This window comes from Aulonocara sp. 'chitande type north' Nkhata Bay, linkage group LG3 (genome assembly GCF_057382095.1).
Source record: "Aulonocara sp. 'chitande type north' Nkhata Bay isolate Kocher_YH1m ecotype deep benthic linkage group LG3, A_spYH_male_GT1.1, whole genome shotgun sequence".
NCBI lineage: Eukaryota > Metazoa > Chordata > Actinopteri > Cichliformes > Cichlidae > Aulonocara > Aulonocara sp. 'chitande type north' Nkhata Bay.
This window is the reverse complement of record NC_141346.1, coordinates 8,110,855-8,129,154: the sequence shown is the minus strand read 5'-3', so window position 1 is coordinate 8,129,154 and position 18,300 is coordinate 8,110,855. Positions and strand designations below refer to the sequence as shown.

Here is an 18,300-nt window from a genome sequence, read left to right as displayed (position 1 = left end):
CTGCAACATGCGTATAAAATACTTCCCAGCACTAAACATGTATAAGTTTCTCTGGAGTTTTCAGTCAGCTGTCTTCTCTCAACCTTCCTGTTTCCACTACAGCTGCTCTTTTTTAGATTGTAGAAATCACATTCAGGCCTTTTACATTTGAAAACTTCTGATTTCAACATAAACCTCAACCTTACAGAGAGAGAAAAAAGGAAACAAAAAACTTGAGCATCAAAAATATTTATGGTCATGGATCTGGAACAATGTTACATGATTTATTACTCAGTGTAAAAATCCACAAAGTACTTATTCACTTAATAATAGAAAAATAGTCCCTATTTTCACGAGTTCACTCCAGCCAAGATAATGAAACAAACCAAATTGTCAGTGTGGGCAAGATGTAAATGTTCTATAGTCAAATTATTGAATAAGAAAAGGAGCCGCACAAGGCTGTCATGGTCCTGCGGCCATGACTCAGTGACTTTTTGTTTGTGTTCCTTATTGTTATTATTCTCTTTATTATTCTTGGGCTGTTTTGGGATGGTTTGTGTTTTGGGATTTTAGATACTGGGTTCTGGGTTTGTGCTCCCTCTATTGGTCCCTGGTGTTAGTGTTCCCCTGTCTCGTCAGGTTAATCAGGTCCAGCTGTGTCTCCCACCTGTGTGTGATTTCCCAGTGTCTCTCTGTGTACTTATGGTGTGTGTTTGCCTCTGTTCCTCGTCGCGTCGTCTGTGTTCATACTCTGTGAAATCCCCAGCGTGCTCTCCCTGCTGTCCTCCCTTCATGTTCGGGTTTGCTACTCCTTGGTGTAGTTTCTCCCAGTTTAGTTCATCCTTAGTTCTGTTTGCCATCTCCACTTTATGTTTGGTATTGTTAATAAATCGCCCTCACGTCTGAGTAAGTGCTGCATTTGAGTCCTCCTTTCCACTCTTCACACGGCCACTGACCCGAGCCGTGACAAAGGCAATAAAAACCCTCAAAACCCTCGTGAAATAACCCTAAAAACCCCATATTTCCATAATTTTTTAAATATGTATCTCTTGCTTTATATTACTTTCTGTATACCTGCCTACATCGATGCATCGTTTTCAATCAAATAGCTGTTTTATTACTTGAAATAAAAGAAACTGAACACGTAAAAACCCTTTAAATTATAACTAGAAGAAAGCTGAAAGCTACAAACACAAAAGTAGACAAACATGTCAACACAGGAGAAAATACAAGTCAAAAACTAAGATCACAACAGTAACTATGGTAACACCAGCACAAGCTTTACCCATCACCTGCTCTGCTTACTACAGTTAGGTCTCTGTGACTCTGTCTGCTCCTACAAAGTGGCAGTCAAGTTAAAATGACAGATACGAGGACATCCAGCATGCTTTGAAACTGCACTCCATTGAAAGCGATGAACCAAATTTCTATCAGATAAGGTTTGGGACTGTTATGGTCTCATTCATGGCTGTTACAGTTATTAAACAGTAGAAGTAGAAACAGGACATAAACACTACAATGTTTTGTTCTCCCCCCTGACCTCCTCAAGCAGATCTCTGGCTCTCCTCACTTTCTTCTCCATCATTTGTGTAAGTCAGCAGAGGTTGCTGTCAGATGAGGGTCATTCTTACTATTCGGTGCCATTTGAGTCCTAATGACATAATATGGTATATTTAGTGTAAAACTTGTCTAATGCTTATTTCTAAACCATTTTCTTGTATGTTTAACCCCCCTCTACCATAGAACACATTGATATATACACAGGATAAATACATTAAAAGTAAATTACTTTTATTTTAGCACAAGTCACTAAAGTACTATGTCCCCAGTCATGCTTGCTCGACTTCAGTTACAAATATAACTTAAAAAAAAAAAAAAATCTAAATTTTTCATCATTTCTGGATTGGCTTATTTCTAATGTTCCTCATCAAATGTTCTTTTTTATTATTAATGCATGTTTAATACTTAAAATCTTTAAAAAATGTTGTGTCCCTGAATCAACTGTCACCCCTGTTACTCTGATAAGAATTCCATAGAACACATCACCTGATTATTCTTTTAGTCACATGACACTCCCGGATGTAACATATTTTGGAGGGAAAACTTTCAAGAAGAAGACGAGTAAGTACCACTCTTTAATCAACCCTTTTTTCAATGTTTTAGCAAGATTTTGTAATGTGGCAAAGCATAACACGTCCAACCTGTTACGCTTATTAATAGTGGAAACAATTTTTTTTTTGTAATTTTTATAATATGGCTAATAAACATGTTAAAAATGGTTCTTAGTGGTCACCATGTACTAGCTTGTTGTTCATCATACTAGTAGTAATGGCTAAGTTTAGCATAAAATCTCCCCCCTGTTACCGTCACCCCTGTTATTGCTATGCACTGTAACATGAAATTTCCTTGCAGATTTTAAAAAGGGACATTGTAGCTTTTAGAAAATGTAAATATTACTATAACTGTGTATTCAAAACAGTTATTAATAGAAAATTGAATGTCCTGTAACAGGGTGGACATTTGGCACGTCATGGGTAAAGACTTTGATTTAAAAAAATATTATAATATAATATCCTTAGCTGGACCAATACATTTTTCTTATAGGTTGAAAATCCCTCTTTTAGATGAAATGTTAAAATAATTCAAAATTTTGTATTTTTTGATGAAGAGTGATCACACTGAAATGGCACCGAATAGTAGGAATGACTCATGAAACAGAACTATGGATCCTAATAAACTGCACACAGACAAAGCCTGTGCAGTGATGTCCACAGAAGGACAGAGTCTAAAGTGTTGAAAGAGACGCTGCAAAACAAAACAAGAGACTAGAGCCTGTCAGGAAAACTAGTGAGTGGACCTCTGATTAAAGACTTTCTACCAAACTACAACTGCAGCTGAACAAATGAGCTGTTGGTGGAACTTTACACTCTGAAATATTGAAAGATTTAAAGGATGAGACAGCTCAGCACAGCATGTTATTAACTTCACACATGAAGTGGTTCAGTCCAGTCAGTCTTCAGTTTTGCAGCCACCGTCCACATCCTGCTTCTTTGACTGGTCGTCACGGTAACTCTGGACTTTCCTCCAACGAATCCTGAAGTCTGTCAGTCCTTCTGACAGCATGAGGCCTGACAGCTGGACAAAATGTGCAGATGATGACAAACATGAAGCATAGTTTGAACTTGTGTCAAGTTTGTGTTGGTGACTGAACTGCTGACCTGCTGTGAAACCTGCTGCTGGATCTCTGTGCTGTGCATGTCTGCCTCTGACTGAAGCTTCATTTTCACCACTGTTTGCTTTGTCACTGCTAAAAATGAACCACATATAACAACACAAACATTAGTGTTTTACATGATGACAGGATCTTACAGTGTTTGCATTCTGGACCTCACCTGTGAAACAGAAAAAAGAGAATCTGACACCACAGTTGCCATCATTCAATTTCCCTGACATTAAATTCAAATTTCCACAGTACTGTGAGTTGTAGTTATTAGGTTGAGAAGACATCCAGTTAGTGAATGTGGAGGTTGTGTTGTCAGACCAGAAGGCCCAGGGATCCCTGTAGAGACCAATCCACACATACTGAACCCCTGATCCATTCAAAGTGAGCGTGATGTTGGATTTCTCCTCTTTGCTTCTTATACTGGTCAGGTCTGTGTGGTATGTCCTGCAGTACGACTGAGCTGCTGACCAGGAGCGGCTCTCCTTCACTAAGATGTAACTTGTGTTTTTGGCTGTGAAAGATTAAAAGAAACAAAGAATTTTTAAAAAAAACATGTGAATATCGTGAAATTTTAGGGTAACTATGGCAACAAATCTTTTTCCTACCATTGTAACACAGGAAAGGGTAAGAATCTCCACAGGGTCTATCATCCATCTGTGTTTGTCCCTGAAGAGCCACACAGTATTCATTTGCATTTACACAGTCTGGTTGACCGTTAGCCCAGATCAGAAATTCATGTGTACGGCCAACATAAAAAAGTTTTCCCTCAATGGACCACTTCCAGCTGTAACGATCATCATAGAGCCCTATCCAAGCAAAAGCATCAATCCTTGGTGAAATTGAGAGAAGCAGTTGGTTGATGTTGCTGTTGTAGATGGTGACCAAGTCAGTGAAGTGTTCTCTGCAGTAACTCTGAGCTTCAGTCCAGGTCATCGACTGGTTCACAAAGTGGTATTCTCTGGAGTGGGGAGGAAGAGTGGAAAGTCCTCCTGAGAAACATAAAAAGTTTTTATTGTGGAAACTGGGCTGTTAGACAAACCACTGAAAAAGACTGAAAATACAATATAAATAGTCATACTTAATGGAGGTGTATCAGAGGCAGAAAGTAAAAAGCAAAAATAATTTGTTATAGTTATATTACCTAGATTATTGAGATATTTTACTTTCTTATCTTGCATTTTTACAGAGATTTCTGTCCTTTTAGTTTATATAATATTTAGTTTATCACATTTCTCCGTTCAACACATTTGATTGAAGTTTCTTTTTCATATCACTGCATAAAAGAAGGCCCTGCTGGTGAATGAGCTATATTTTTATATTTTTTATATTTTAATTGTATTTCTTTTTTTTCTCTCTTCTCTGTACTCAAAATGCAACAACTATGTTTAGTGCAACCATTACAACATTTTTGGAACATCACTTTTTTTGTTTATCAAAATATATATATATATATATATATATATATATATATATATATATGTGTGTGTGTATATATATATATATGTGTGTGTGTATATATATATATATGTGTGTGTGTATATATATATATATATATATATATATATATATATATATATATATATATATATGTGTGTGTGTGTATATATATATATATATATATATATATATATATATATATATATATATGTGTAACATAGTTAAATAGAGTTGAAGTTAAATCCCGCTAAATGGGACATTGGCGCCACCTACTGTCGAAAAAGTCACCCTGCAATATTCACAAAGGGCAAGGGATTCTGGGTAATCCTCAGAACAATGGAGGATTCCTGCGAGGTAAGGAAAGCGCAAATGTCGTGGGGAGGAAAAATCATATCGCAGGCTGTTAAAGTAATACAGTCTGACCCGATTATTTTTGTTGTTTATACATCATTCGTTGCGGGTCATTTCTCCAGTCTTTATGTTGAACTGAGTGCACGTTTATGTGAGATTTCTTTATTGGGAGGAGAGGAAACAAAATGGGAGCATAGTTAGCTAACTCTGTTGTCGCTTTCCCATTTAGGTTTTGTGCTGATTGCCCACGACATTAAAAAGAGAGCATTCTAACCATTGCCTTTTTGTTGTGAATGCAGGTATGTGACTGTGCCACACTGTTTAGAATTTACATTGTTTCATGTACAGATTTAAAATATATTTCTATATTCCTTTCATTTGGGAAACTTAACATGCAATGTTAATGGTGTTGAAGTTTTTCTATTTTGGTTGTATAAATTTACTACTATACGATCACATTGCAAGTGGAAATGTAATCCTCAGAATAATGGAGGATTCCTGCGAGGTTTTGTGCTGATTGCCCACGACATTAAAAAGAGAGCATTCTAACCATTGCCTTTTTGTTGTGAATGCAGACCAGAGAGGACACTACACAGAGGTCACATTGGTGCCGTGACTCGTTCGTGACGCTGCTGAATCGGGCTGGTGTCTTCTCGTCGCAGCATCATCGTGGAGCATCAGCTTCCTTATTGTTTAGTCTGTTGGGTAACGGAATCAAACTTTGGGGACTGTTGGACATACTTTTATATTGGCTTTGTATATTGCCATATTGTATTAAGTCCACCTTAGCTCTATTAATATTCTGCTAGATATGGATCTAAGTGACTCTAATGACACCCCAAATGTGACTCCCCTTGTTGTGGGTAGGGGCAGAGGGTTCACAACTGTTCCTTTTTCACTGGGTGACCGTCGGGTGGGGCATAGAGCAGCAGATAGTTCTTGTGAGCTTGTGGCTGAGTCGCAGTCAGTACAGTGCACTAAGTTATCTACCTCAGACCCCCCAGTAACTGATGTAAGTCTAGTCGACCAAATGAGTGACATTGTGCAGGAAATTGGGCAACGCCTGGCTGATAGCATTCTGTCACACCTGACTACGCCACACACTTTGAGCCCTGCATCTGCTACATATACATGTCCTGAGGTGACACATGAAACAACAGATCTCCCCTCCAGCCGCTCACTAGATCTCTCTCAAGTCCAGCTGGTGGCTCCACGGCAGGTTAAAGACCCACCTCTCTCTTTGGCTCTCTGTGAAGGCGGTCGCACTTTTTCTCCTCTCCTCCTTCCCCTTATCTTCCCTGCTTAGCCTCTTGTGTCCTGTCTTGTCTCGTGTGCACTACTTTTCCCTGGAACAGTCTCTCACTGTCGTTCTCTAAAACCTAACAGAGAATTATGGATTTGATCAACTGGTCTCTGAATGCTATTGACACCCTCTTCTCAACGAGAAGTCTGGGCTCGGGAGAGCCCGAGTGCCCTGGAGGGACTTTCCCTGCCGGATACACGATGAATGGGTGGCAGACCTGGAGGATCTTGTGCCTGGCGGGACTGTCTATCGAGGACGCTGAGGATATTTACCTATTTGGAACCATGATAACGGGGTTCTTGCTGATCGGAGCTGGCTTGGCCCTGACTTATCGGAGAAATAAGAGAGCGGAACCAGCTGTTCAAACCCCCCCTAAGCTGACCGCTGGAATTGAAGCGATGGGACGAGGCGCGGCCTCCCACACCGAACGCAGCATGGTCAACACCTTGGAGACGCTTACAGCTGCCGTGAAGACTCAAACTAACACCATTGAGCGTATGATGGGATACATCAGAGAGGGGCCTGCTCACAATAACACCCTTGAGCGGAAGTTGGATAACATCGCAGAACGGCTCACTGCAGCTGTGGGGTCTCAGAATCAAAAGAATGACAACACCACGGAACAGAAGCTTGATACCATCATGGGGAGGCTCGCAGCGCTCCAACGGGAAATCGAGGCCCCAGTGTCAGAGTGCTAAATTCGCTGCTCGCATAAAGGAGAAATCAACAATATTCTACATTTGGACACCATGGCGCCAGCTGCTCAGGCCCAAGGCTGGAGCCCACCAAAACAACTCCCTGATAACGACTGTGTGATGACTATTCTTCCCATCCCATGAAGGACACCTGGATCGGCTGGAGGACTGTTTACTTAGCCTGATAGGCCGAAGGACACTGTCTCAGCTGAACTCTGGACACGCACACACATACACTTACACTGATAAGCACGCACTCATCCCCCTCCCTTCCAAACGCCTTCGATGCTTGTTCCTGCGGGGGAAGACAGCAGGTCTGTGTGCCGTGCTGAAATGATAGCATGGTGCAGGACGACTGCTGTGTTCCTTCGGATTACCCCCCACCACCCTATCCATCCCCTGTGGCTTGTCATGTGCTCTGATGTTGTGATGTGGACATTAATGTGCTCTCTGTGCAGAGGAGTTTTTTTTGTTTCCTGTTCTCATGCTGTCCTCCCATAGGTTGCCCAGCGTGTGAAGAGGTCTCTTTTTTTCCTCTTGTACTTTTCCCATTGTTGTGTAATTTTTTCAGTGTTATTCTCCCAACGCTGCCGATCTCCGACTGTATTCCCATGTGATGTCTTTGTTGTTGTGTGTATAAGTCGGGGGGGGGGGGGTCCTATTCCTCTGTGGGGCAACCTGCATATGGCCAATAAAGCATTCATTCACCTGTGTTTCGGGGGGAGAGTTCGGACTCATTGTCTGTTGATGAGTGGCAGGAAGCCATGCAGAGCTACATAAAGAAGAGTGCCATTCTTCCAGAAAACCAAGCTGAGGAGATTTTGATGCATCTGAGAGGCAGGGCAAAAGATGTTGTGAAATTTGGTGTGAGGAATGGTGGAATTGATAATAATAATAATAATAATGGATACTTTATTGATCCCCATGGGGAAATTACTTGTTTTTCTCTGCATTTGACCCATTCACTCAGTGAAGCAGTGGGCAGCCCACTAAGCAGGCGCCCGGGGAGCAGTGTGTAGGGACGGTACCTTGCTCAGGGGTACCTCAGGGTAGCCGTTAAGTGGATTCGAACCGCCGACCTTCCGATCATGGGGCGACCACTTTACCTACTGAGCTATCCCTGCCCCAATGATGTCCAGCGTAATCCACAAGCTATCTACAGACTTCTGCACAAACATTTTAGTTCCACCCAGTGCTCGTCTGTGCCCCTGGCTGACTTTTATTCCACCCTGCCGAAGGACCGGGAGGATCCATATGAGTATTGGCTGAGGCTGAACAAGGCTGCTGATGTTGTTGGCAACTGTCTTAAGGAGCAGGGGAAATCTTTTGAGAACTCTGGTGTGGAGGTTGCACGCATGTTCATCAGACACTGCCCCTGCAGGGACTTGGCTCTTATTTTTAGAACCAAAACATGTGATAAATGGTCCGCTCGTGAAGTTCAAGAGGTACTGGATGAGTATCACCTGGGTAAGGGGTTCCGGTCTCCTCCACAGACGGGTAACTGTGTCTATGTGAATAAGGCAGAGGTTAGCACAAACGGTACTCCTTGTTTGGCTGACCATGAGCAGAGGCCAGCTGTGAGTCAGGATGGCTCTGCTATTGAGAGGTTGATCAGCATGCTAGAGAAGGTGCTGCTTCAAGGCCCAGGCTATGCTCAAGTTAATGCCAGGCGACAGAGTGCCCGACTGCCGAGAATACCGGGCTTAGATGACACACCATGTTCCATCTGCAGAGATAGCTCCCACTCCACACTCACGCACTGTCGGGAAAACAGATTGTGCTTCCTGTGTCACCTACCTGGTCATTCGAGACGTAACTGCCCAGAGGGCAAGCGTACTCCTTCCAGTGGTCATCAGGGAAACTGAACGATCTGCGTGGAGGGGAGGACAGCGCAGACCCAGCAAGTAAGCCTCCCATCTTGGATGTGACTGATATTAATGATTATGACACTTTGTATTCCACTTACAGTGGCATTGTCCTGTCAAATAAAACACTGATTGCACAGGGCTTGCATAGGCTCTCAAACACTGATAGTTTATTCTACTCTGCAGTGACTACTAGTGGTGGACAAGTTCTTAAAGCATTAGTGGACAGTGGATCTATGGCGTGCACCATAAGTGAGACAGTTGATGAGAAACTTTCACAATCGATACCTGCTATTGAGAGACGTTCAGCTGAAGACGTTGTCATTGTTGGTTGTGGGGGTCACCTCATTACGCCTTCTGCTATGTATGATCTTACAGTGTCAATATATGGCTTTAAGGTGGTGATTCCTGTTCTGGTGGTTCCGGGCCAGGCTGATGACATGATTCTGGGCAGCAATGCGATAAAGTGGCTTATTTCACAGTTAAAAATGACTGTTGGTACCCAGGATGATGCTTTTCCTCATTTGGCAACTTTGCTGTCCTATTCTGATGACTGTGGTGGCAGAGCAATGCCTCCAAGTTTTGGCACTGCAAAGCTTAAGAGACGCATCACCTTGCAGCCCTTGTCTGAACATTTAGTGTGGGCTAAGCTGCCTGCTCCTGATGCCTCAGCGGTGGGAAGTGCTGTCATTATTGAACCCACTCAGTCTCGATCCAAACCTGCACAGATCCTAGTGGGGCGAGTTGTCACTTCCTTGTTTGGGGATGGTTGGGTCCCTGTTAAAGTGGTGAATCCCTCCGACAAGCCCCTCACTCTCAGGAGAAATGCTAAGATTGCTGATGTGTCCCCCTGTCTTTCTGTGCAGGACTTACCTGAACCTGTTCAAATTCAATCCAGTTCACAATACACACAGAACTCGTCGCCCGCACCGAGATCAGAAGCGGAGATGTCACAGCGCTTGTGTGATTTGGGCCTGCAGGACCTGGACCTCTCGTCCTGTGAAGTTTCCCCAGAATGGAGAGATAGGCTGCTGCGACTCATTGAGCAGTATGAGTCCATCTTTTCAAGGCACAAAATGGACTGCGGTGAGGCTGCTGACTTTGTCCACAGAATCCGCCTGGTGGATGACAAGCCCTTCAGACTGCCATACAGACGGGTCCCACCATGCCATTACGAGAAGCTTCGCACTGCCCTAGATGAGATGGAGGAGTCAGGGATAATCCGTAAGTCCCAGAGTGAATTCTCATCCCCCCCTTGTCTTAGTTGTTAAGCCAAATGGTGACCTGTGCATATGCAATGACTTTAGATGGTTAAATGCAAGAACAGTTAAAGATGCACATCCATTGCCTCATCAGTCAGACGCCCTCGCAGCACTTGGTGGGAATGTTTTTTTTTCTACAATGGATCTCACATCGGGGTTTTACAATGTCAGACTCCACGAGGACGACAAAAAAATACACGGCATTCTCCTCCCCATTTGGCCTTCATGAATATAACAGGATGCCTCAAGGCCTGACAAATAGTCCTGCTACTTTTATGCGAATGATGATGTCCATTTTTGGTGATGAGAACTTCACAAGTTTGTTGTGTTATCTGGATGACCTTATGGTCTATGCCCCATCCGAACAGGTGGCTCTTGAATGTCTGCAGATGGTTTTCTCACGACTTTCTGCCAACAACCTGAAGCTTGCACCAAAGAAATGCCACTTTCTTCAGCGGTCTGTGAAGTTCCTGGGACACATCATATGTGGTGAGGGTGTGAAAACAGACCCAAGTAAAGTGCAGGCTATAGACAATGTGGAGGAAGCAGACCTGATGGAGTCTGACGGGGTGACACCATGTGCAAGGAAAACCAGATCCTTCCTGGGGATGGTTCTCTACTACCATCATTTTATCGAGCGGTGCTCTGCAAAAGCTAAGCCACTGTTTGATCTTGTGGCTGAACCAGCTGCGCTACGCAAGAGAGGTAGAGGCCGTAAGCCTAAATTTAAAAGGGGCCACGTGAAGCTGTCTCCGGCTGACTGGACTGATGAGTGCAGGGAAGCATTCAAGGCTCTAAAACATGAACTTGTGCATAGTGTCACATTAGCCCATCCAGATTTTACTGCGCCCTTTCTCCTTGCAGTTGATGCTTCCTTTGATGGCCTTGGAGCCGTCCTCTCACAGTTGCCCCCTGATGGTAGCATCGCCAGACCAGTGGCATTCGCCAGTAAGACCTTGTCACACTCTCAGCTAAACTATCCAGCGCATCGTTTGGAGTTTCTTGCTCTGAAATGGGCAGTCTGTGACAAGTTTAGCCATTGGCTGAAAGGGAGCCACTTCACAGTGTGGACGGACAATAACCCGCTAACATACATCTTAACCAAGCCTAGGTTAGATGCATGTGAGCAACGATGGGTTTCAAAGCTTGCAGCATACAGTTTTGAACTGAAGTATGTCCCTGGCACCAAAAATGTTGTAGCAGATGCATTGAGTAGAGAGCCATTTGTCCAGTCGTGCATAGGCCACAGGCTAGTCACTGAACCTTATGCTGCCCTATTGAACCAAATGCACGGTCTGGTGGATGGGACTGTGCAGGATATGTTTCGGTGTGCTGCAAACTGCCAGTTGGTTGTGGACCAGTCTGAGGAAGGAGCTACAACTATCCTAGCTAACCCTCGAGGTTCTCTCTCGTCACAGGATGTTTCTGCTGTGTTGGCTGCGCATGACACTGGTGGTATCAGCCATGTGAGGGGTGTGGGATCTGATATCCCTCAGGTCCCAACTATTGCCCGTCCTGCCTGTACGCCGAGAAGTGAACTCGCTAACCTGCAGGAACAAGATGAGGTTTTGGGCAGAGTTTCCTTTTTTGTCCGGCGTCACAAGAGGCCCACCAGGCGTGAATGTGCTGGCGAGTCCCGTGGTGTGATGAAATTACTCAGACATTGGTCCAGGCTCTTGATTAAAGATGGTATGTTGTATAAGGTGAAGAAAGACAGGAACATGAACATGACGATTTACCAGTTTGTTGTCCCAGACACTCTGAAGACTGAAGTTCTCCGAGGCATCCATGATACGGCGGGTCATCAGGGCCAAGTCCGCACCCTGTCTCTTGCAAGGCAGAGATTCTTTTGGACAGGGATGGAGCGTGACATCGTCAATCATGTCAAAAGCTGTTTTCGTTGTGTGGTTGGGAAAACCCCGGAGCCGAATGACCGTGCCACACTGGAGAGCATTTGTACCACTGAACCGATGGAGCTAGTCTGCATCGACTTCTGGACTGCTGAACAGACTGACAAGAAGTGCGTTGATGTTTTGGTTGTCACAGACCATTTTTCCAAATTAGCGCATGCATTCCCTTGTAAGAATCAGTCTGCCAAGCAGGTTGCTCGCCGCCTGTGGAATGACTTTTTCTGTGTGTACGGCTTTCCCAGACGTATACACTCTGATCAAGGAGCCAACTTTGAGAGTCAACTCATTAAGGAGCTCCTGGACATGGCTGGCATCCAGAAATCACACACCACTCCTTACCACCCGATGGGGAATGGTATTGTTGAGCGATACAACAGGACCTTGGGAAACATGATACAGGCTTTGCCCCCTCAATCCAAAGCCAGGTAGCCGCAAATGCTTCAGATGTTGACGTTCTGCTACAATTGCACTGAGCATGAAACAACAGGTTTCGCACCTTTTTTTCTCTTATTTGGGAGAATTCCTCGTCTGCCTGTTGATGTTGTTTTCCAGCATGTTCTCCCTGATGGTGCCGTTGTTGACCACGGTGAATTTGTCACCCATTTGAAGCGTGACCTGTCTGAGGCTGCCCGCATTGCCAGGCAGAACAGCCGTATTGCCCAGGCTCGCCAGGCGAAGAATTATGACCGCAAGGCTAAGGGTGCGCCCCTCTCAGTCGGTGACAGAGTCTTGCTTGCTAATCGTGGTGAGAGAGGAAAGAGGAAGATCGCTGACAAATGGGAATCCACAGTTTTTGAGGTGGCGTCTGTGAAACCTGACATCAATGTGTACCACATCAGAGACCCTGTGACACTCAAGGAAAAAGTTGTTCACCGAAACCTACTACTTCCTGTGAGTTTCATTCCTGCAGGAAACGAGTGCATACCAGTGTCGACCTGCCCCTCGGTTGCGGATAGTGGACAAGGTGAACCAGAACTTCCAGGTGATGTGCAGGATGGTGAGACGAAGACGGTTCGCTGGCTCATGCAGATGGACCAAGCAAGTGACAGGGACTCTGCGGTTGGTCAACCTGGTTGTTCTCTTGGTGCGGCTTTCAGCATCCCAACCTCTGAGGCAGAATCGACTGTGGCCCCGCCTGCTGTGTGTGACCCTTTGGTTTCCCGGTTGCCCTCCCCTGCCCCCTCTATTGAATCTGTTGTGTCCCAGAGTGCCTCCTCGCAGCTTCTGGCGGGAGATGCTCCACATGTCGTTTCCCCTGATCTTGTGACTGACACACGACTGAGTGCAGAGGACCGTGTAGTGCGTACACAGCCACCACCTCTTTGTACTAGATCAGGTAGACCTGTGAAACCTCCAACACGTCTCATTTGTGAGATCAATGAACAACAGGTTGATGATTCAGTGTCGACAGTTGACTCCTTGTTTTCATTTGTGCGAAATATGTTTTCAGGATAGATTACTAGCCGTTTTGCAAATGTGCTGTTACTCAGAACGTTTTGGGCAATACCTGCGTGGAGCAATGTTCACATCATGGGAGGTGTATACGGCATCTTTCATATCTGGGTTGGCAGGGGAATTGGCCGCTCTCTTGCTTGCCTTATTCCATATGGAAAGTTTTTTTAACTGACTTGAACTATATTGTGCTCCCACGGTCACACTGTTATGTTTTATGCATTGGAAGTTTCTGTTTTTCTGTTGTCATGCCCCAATTTAGCAGGATTTAGGAGGGGTGTGTGTAACATAGTTAAATAGAGTTGAAGTTAAATCCCGCTAAATGGGACATTGGCGCCACCTACTGTCGAAAAAGTCACCCTGCAATATTCACAAAGGGCAAGGGATTCTGGGTAATCCTCAGAACAATGGAGGATTCCTGCGAGGTAAGGAATGCGCAAATGTCGTGGGGAGGAAAAATCATATCGCAGGCTGTTAAAGTAATACAGTCTGACCCGATTATTTTTGTTGTTTATACATCATTCGTTGCGGGTCATTTCACCAGTCTTTATGTTGAACTGAGTGCACGTTTATGTGAGATTTCTTTATTGGGAGGAGAGGAAACAAAATGGGAGCATAGTTAGCTAACTCTGTTGTCGCTTTCCCATTTAGGTTTTGTGCTGATTGCCCACGACATTAAAAAGAGAGCATTCTAACCATTGCCTTTTTGTTGTGAATGCAGGTATGTGACTGTGCCACACTGTTTAGAATTTACATTGTTTCATGTACAGATTTAAAATATATTTCTATATTCCTTTCATTTGGGAAACTTAACATGCAATGTTAATGGTGTTGAAGTTTTTCTATTTTGGTTGTATAAATTTACTACTATACGATCACATTGCAAGTGGAAATGTAATCCTCAGAATAATGGAGGATTCCTGCGAGGTTTTGTGCTGATTGCCCACGACATTAAAAAGAGAGCATTCTAACCATTGCCTTTTTGTTGTGAATGCAGACCAGAGAGGACACTACACAGAGGTCACATATATATATATATATATATATATATATATATATTAGGGGTGCAACGATATTCGTATCGATATTGAACCGTTCGATACAGTGCTTTCGGTTCGGTACGCATATGTATCGAACAATACAATTTTTTTCAATTTTTTTTTTTTTTTTTTTTTTTGTGTCCCGTTTGGATCTATAGCCATCAGAATTGTTGTCTTGAGGCCAAGAAAGATGCCAAGAGGATTTATTTTACCAAGTGGATCATCATATTGGTCCATTTGATTGACCTTTATTATAATTATGAATTTATTTTATTTTCAGTTGCAAACGGGACAGACATGACTGTGGGATAGGACAGGGGGAAAGAATGAAAGAAAGAGGGGGAGAGAAAGAAAGAAAACCAAAGGGGAGAAAAAAAAAGAACAATACAAAATTTGTAATTTATTTTATCAACTTTCCTTCTGACGATGCTGTCTGTGTTGAGCGCTCAGTGAATCTGCATTTGACTACTCCGCCTAGGCTCGAGAGTGCAGCCTAGGCGGAGTAGTCGAACGCAGATTCACTGAGCACTCAACACAGACAGCATGGTCAGAAGGAAGAGCGCAGGGCAAGCTAGCGAGACAGAAGTGGACCTCCCCACCCTCATTCAGATCTGGCGTTTGGAATTATTTTGGTTTTCATGTGACGTATGACCCTGAAGGTAAGCGAGTCATGGACTAAAGTAAAACAGTATGTTGGATGTGCCATGCAATGCTCAATTACATGGGTGGGAACTAGTGTGTTAGCGCAGTTAGCTCGTTAACGTGTTGGCCGTCTAGCCCCTCTGTATAGGGTAGCTCGTTAACGGAGATTTGCCGTGTTGTGGCGTTAAGGTTATTTCAACGAGATTAACCTGAAAGCACTAGTGGGAACACAACGAATATGACTGCACATTTACACCGACATCATCCTAGTGCAAAGACAAAAACAACAAGCATGCATGCTACAAACTTTAGCCGAGTCATTTAGACAGCTGTTAGCACAGGATTCTCCTTATGGAGACCTGATATGTTTAATATGCTGCTGAGAATATAGCCCAGAAGAAGCGGATAGTATAGCTTTTATTTTGGAAAGAGACATTTCTCTGTAATAAACTCTCTTTTCCAAAGATGAGTGATTCCTCAATCAGATACAGGGCTCGCAATATCGCTAGCCCGACGTCCCGGGGCTATCTCTGCCCTGCCTGTCGGGCTATTGTAGGAAGGAAAAATATATGTCAATGCTTTTGCATTCTTTCAGAAATGTAGCTGGGTAATTATGTCATTGGGTGAGCCACTGTCAATATGTGACATATTGAAATCGTGTTTGAATTTGCGCTTGTTTTTTTGCTTTCACTTTGCAATCGCGCAAACTGTGTATAGAGCGACAGCACTGATCTGTGAGTGATGATAATTTGTGCACCAATTCCTCTGACATCGTCTTATTAATTGTTAGCTTACTATGCAAACATGACAAGTGAAATCTGATCGCGCAGAGAATCGCTGAGCTTATGTGAGTGCGGCAGGATATATATTTCACTACGATGACCTGGATGATTGAGAACCTTCACAGACAGATATATATTTTAGTTCTGCTGAGCCAAATAAGACAGGTCAGGGTGAAGAAGTGACAGCCAAAGAAAAGCTTACCACAAAACGGAGAAGTTATGACAAATCAGACTATAAGGCAAAAAGAAAGTGCAGCTTTATGGTTTCATGGACAAAAGAATTTCTGTGGCTGCAATATGACGAGCTAAATAACCAGGGCTGCACATAAGTGGTCAGCAGGTGCGTATTCGCTGTCAAAATAAAAAAGACGCACAAGGGTTAGGGTTAAATTTAAAAACTGTACTTTTGTGTTAAAATATATATTTATAATTTTAATAAATGACAAATTAAAAAGGCATGAACATTTTTTTTTGTATCGAAAAAATATCGAACCGTGACACCAAAGTATCGAACCGAACCGAACCGTGAATTTTGTGCACCGTTGCACCCCTAATATATATATATTTATATATATATATATATATATATATAGTTTTAATTGGTGATGTACAGAGATTTTGCAGAAGGAACTTTACAACATTACAACATACATGGGGACAGAGATCAAATAGCCATGTACATTGTTGGTCAACATATCCAACAGAATTTCAATTTCTCAAAAGTGTAGTAAGATGTAAGTAATAGTTCCCAGTTGTTGTAATCTTTCTTAATTGTCCAAAATTCAAAGATCTAGAGATTAATGCTCAAAAAACATCTCACACAACATATCAATATTAACGCAAACGATTGCCTCAGTTGTTGAGTACTAGTAAATTTAACAGCTTAACCCTCTGGGGTCCAGGGTATAATTGGCTACTTTTTGACTACTTTTGATTTTACCTCTATATTTCACCTTTAAAATATGTTTTTTTGGCCGTGTTTGGTATCAGTATTTTCAGCACAACCTCAAATATCTGAAATTTGAGTTATTTTTTCATTTTGGTATACTATATTAGCACAGTTGATCTAAATTCAGACAAAAAATTCAAAATCCAGGTAGAAAAAAGTTACATTTTTACTGTAAAACCAACAAACTTGTTTAACGAATCATTTGCATAACTTGAAGTGCAAATAGAAATTGTACATTTCTAAAAATTATGCACAAGTTTCGCAAACAACAAAGTTATTTGGTACTATTGACCTACAAATGCAGCCAAGGCCTCAGTTTTTTATATAACCATTTAAATCTATTTCCAGAACAATCAGCTGGGCTGCATCAAATAAGAAGGCACACAAATTATTTGTGCCAGTCCAAAAAAATAGTTTGTGTTCAGTATAAGACAAAGGAGAACAGCACAGGCCTAAACCCTGCAGGTCTGACTGCAGGAGGTGCATCAGTCCAGTTTTCCAAGTGGAATCAGAGTTTACACTGGAATCTGCCTTTGACGGCTTTTTTAGAGCAAATATGAAATTCAGCAGTCTAACTGACACACAACACAATAATAATAATGGATTGGATTTATATAGCGCTTTTCAAGGCACCCAAAGCGCTTTACAATACCACTATTCATTCACTCTCACATTCATACACTGGTGGAGGCAGCTACAGTTGTAGCCACAGCTGCCCTGGGGCAGACTGACAGAAGCGAGGCTGCCATATCGCGCCATCGGCCCCTCTGGCCAACACCAGTAGGGTAAAGTGTCTTGCCCAAGGACACAACGACCAGGACAGAGAGGCCAGGGATCGAACCGGCGACCTTCCGGTTACAGATGTGATTCCCAACCCCCTGAGCCACGGTCGCACTACACAACACACTAACTACAGCCTCCAAACACGCTAAACGTCACTAATGTCTCACATGTGAAAACTCGCTCTCTCTCTCTGTCTTTCGCTCGCCCGCTTTCCGTCGCCGGTGTCACTCCTAAAAACTTCCCCTTCTCCCTAAACAAGCAAGTGCCACATGTTGCCTTATCATTTTTTTGATTGGCTGACATAGTAAACTCTAACACCAATGGGGAAGGGGTGTTTTTTCTTTTTCTTTTTTCACTCACAAGCGGAGAGTGTTTGCTAGCGCTGTCCATAGAAAACGCAGTTTTTACCGTTCTTCCCGCTGTAAACACCACTGTTTTGTTCAGAAAAAAACATTGCGTGTATTTTTTATCATTTTATTATCATATAATTCAAAAAATGGTATATAGTTTGAAGTCCGCACTTTCAACCCAAGTTGAAATGGAGACTCTGACGCGCTGCATCTTGATTTTGACGCGCGGGCGCGTCCGCCGACCCCATTATATTTAATCAGTCTCGAAACTTCGACT

The 18,300-nt window shown here is 43.1% G+C and overlaps 2 protein-coding genes across 2 annotated transcripts; one reads left to right on the top strand and one right to left on the bottom strand.

Moving 5' to 3' along the window:
- Nucleotides 1-1,957: 1,957 nt before the first annotated feature.
- On the bottom strand, nucleotides 1,958-3,972 carry LOC147333773 (C-type lectin lectoxin-Lio3-like). Its single transcript, XM_086269858.1, has 4 exons — nucleotides 3,808-3,972; nucleotides 3,372-3,713; nucleotides 3,198-3,286; nucleotides 1,958-3,114 (listed from the first exon to the last, which is right to left on the bottom strand). The coding sequence occupies exons 1-4, from the start codon at nucleotides 3,854-3,856 to the stop codon at nucleotides 2,989-2,991; spliced, it is 606 nt and encodes a 201-aa protein (XP_086125984.1). The 5' UTR covers nucleotides 3,857-3,972; the 3' UTR covers nucleotides 1,958-2,988.
- Nucleotides 3,973-5,490: 1,518 nt separating this feature from the next.
- On the top strand, nucleotides 5,491-7,598 carry LOC147333772 (uncharacterized). Its single transcript, XM_086269847.1, has one exon. It carries the CDS (start codon nucleotides 6,383-6,385, stop codon nucleotides 6,989-6,991), a length of 609 nt encoding a protein of 202 aa, XP_086125973.1. The 5' UTR covers nucleotides 5,491-6,382; the 3' UTR covers nucleotides 6,992-7,598.
- The last annotated feature ends 10,702 nt before the right edge of the window (nucleotides 7,599-18,300 follow it).

Bases quoted from the DNA above. Each gene is read 5' to 3' on its own strand.
- LOC147333773 (XM_086269858.1), bottom strand. From the start codon at position 3,856: ATGGATGATAGACCCTGTGGAGATTCTTACCCTTTCCTGTGTTACAAT. The intron at 3,714-3,807 runs GTAGGAAAAAGA...AATCTTTCACAG, and splicing joins CCCTTTCCTGTGTTACAATG to CCAAAAACACAAGTTACATC. The intron at 3,287-3,371 runs GTGAGGTCCAGA...GTTCATTTTTAG, and splicing joins CTCTTTTTTCTGTTTCACAG to CAGTGACAAAGCAAACAGTG.
- LOC147333772 (XM_086269847.1), top strand. From the start codon at position 6,383: ATGGATTTGATCAACTGGTCTCTGAATGCTATTGACACCCTCTTCTCA.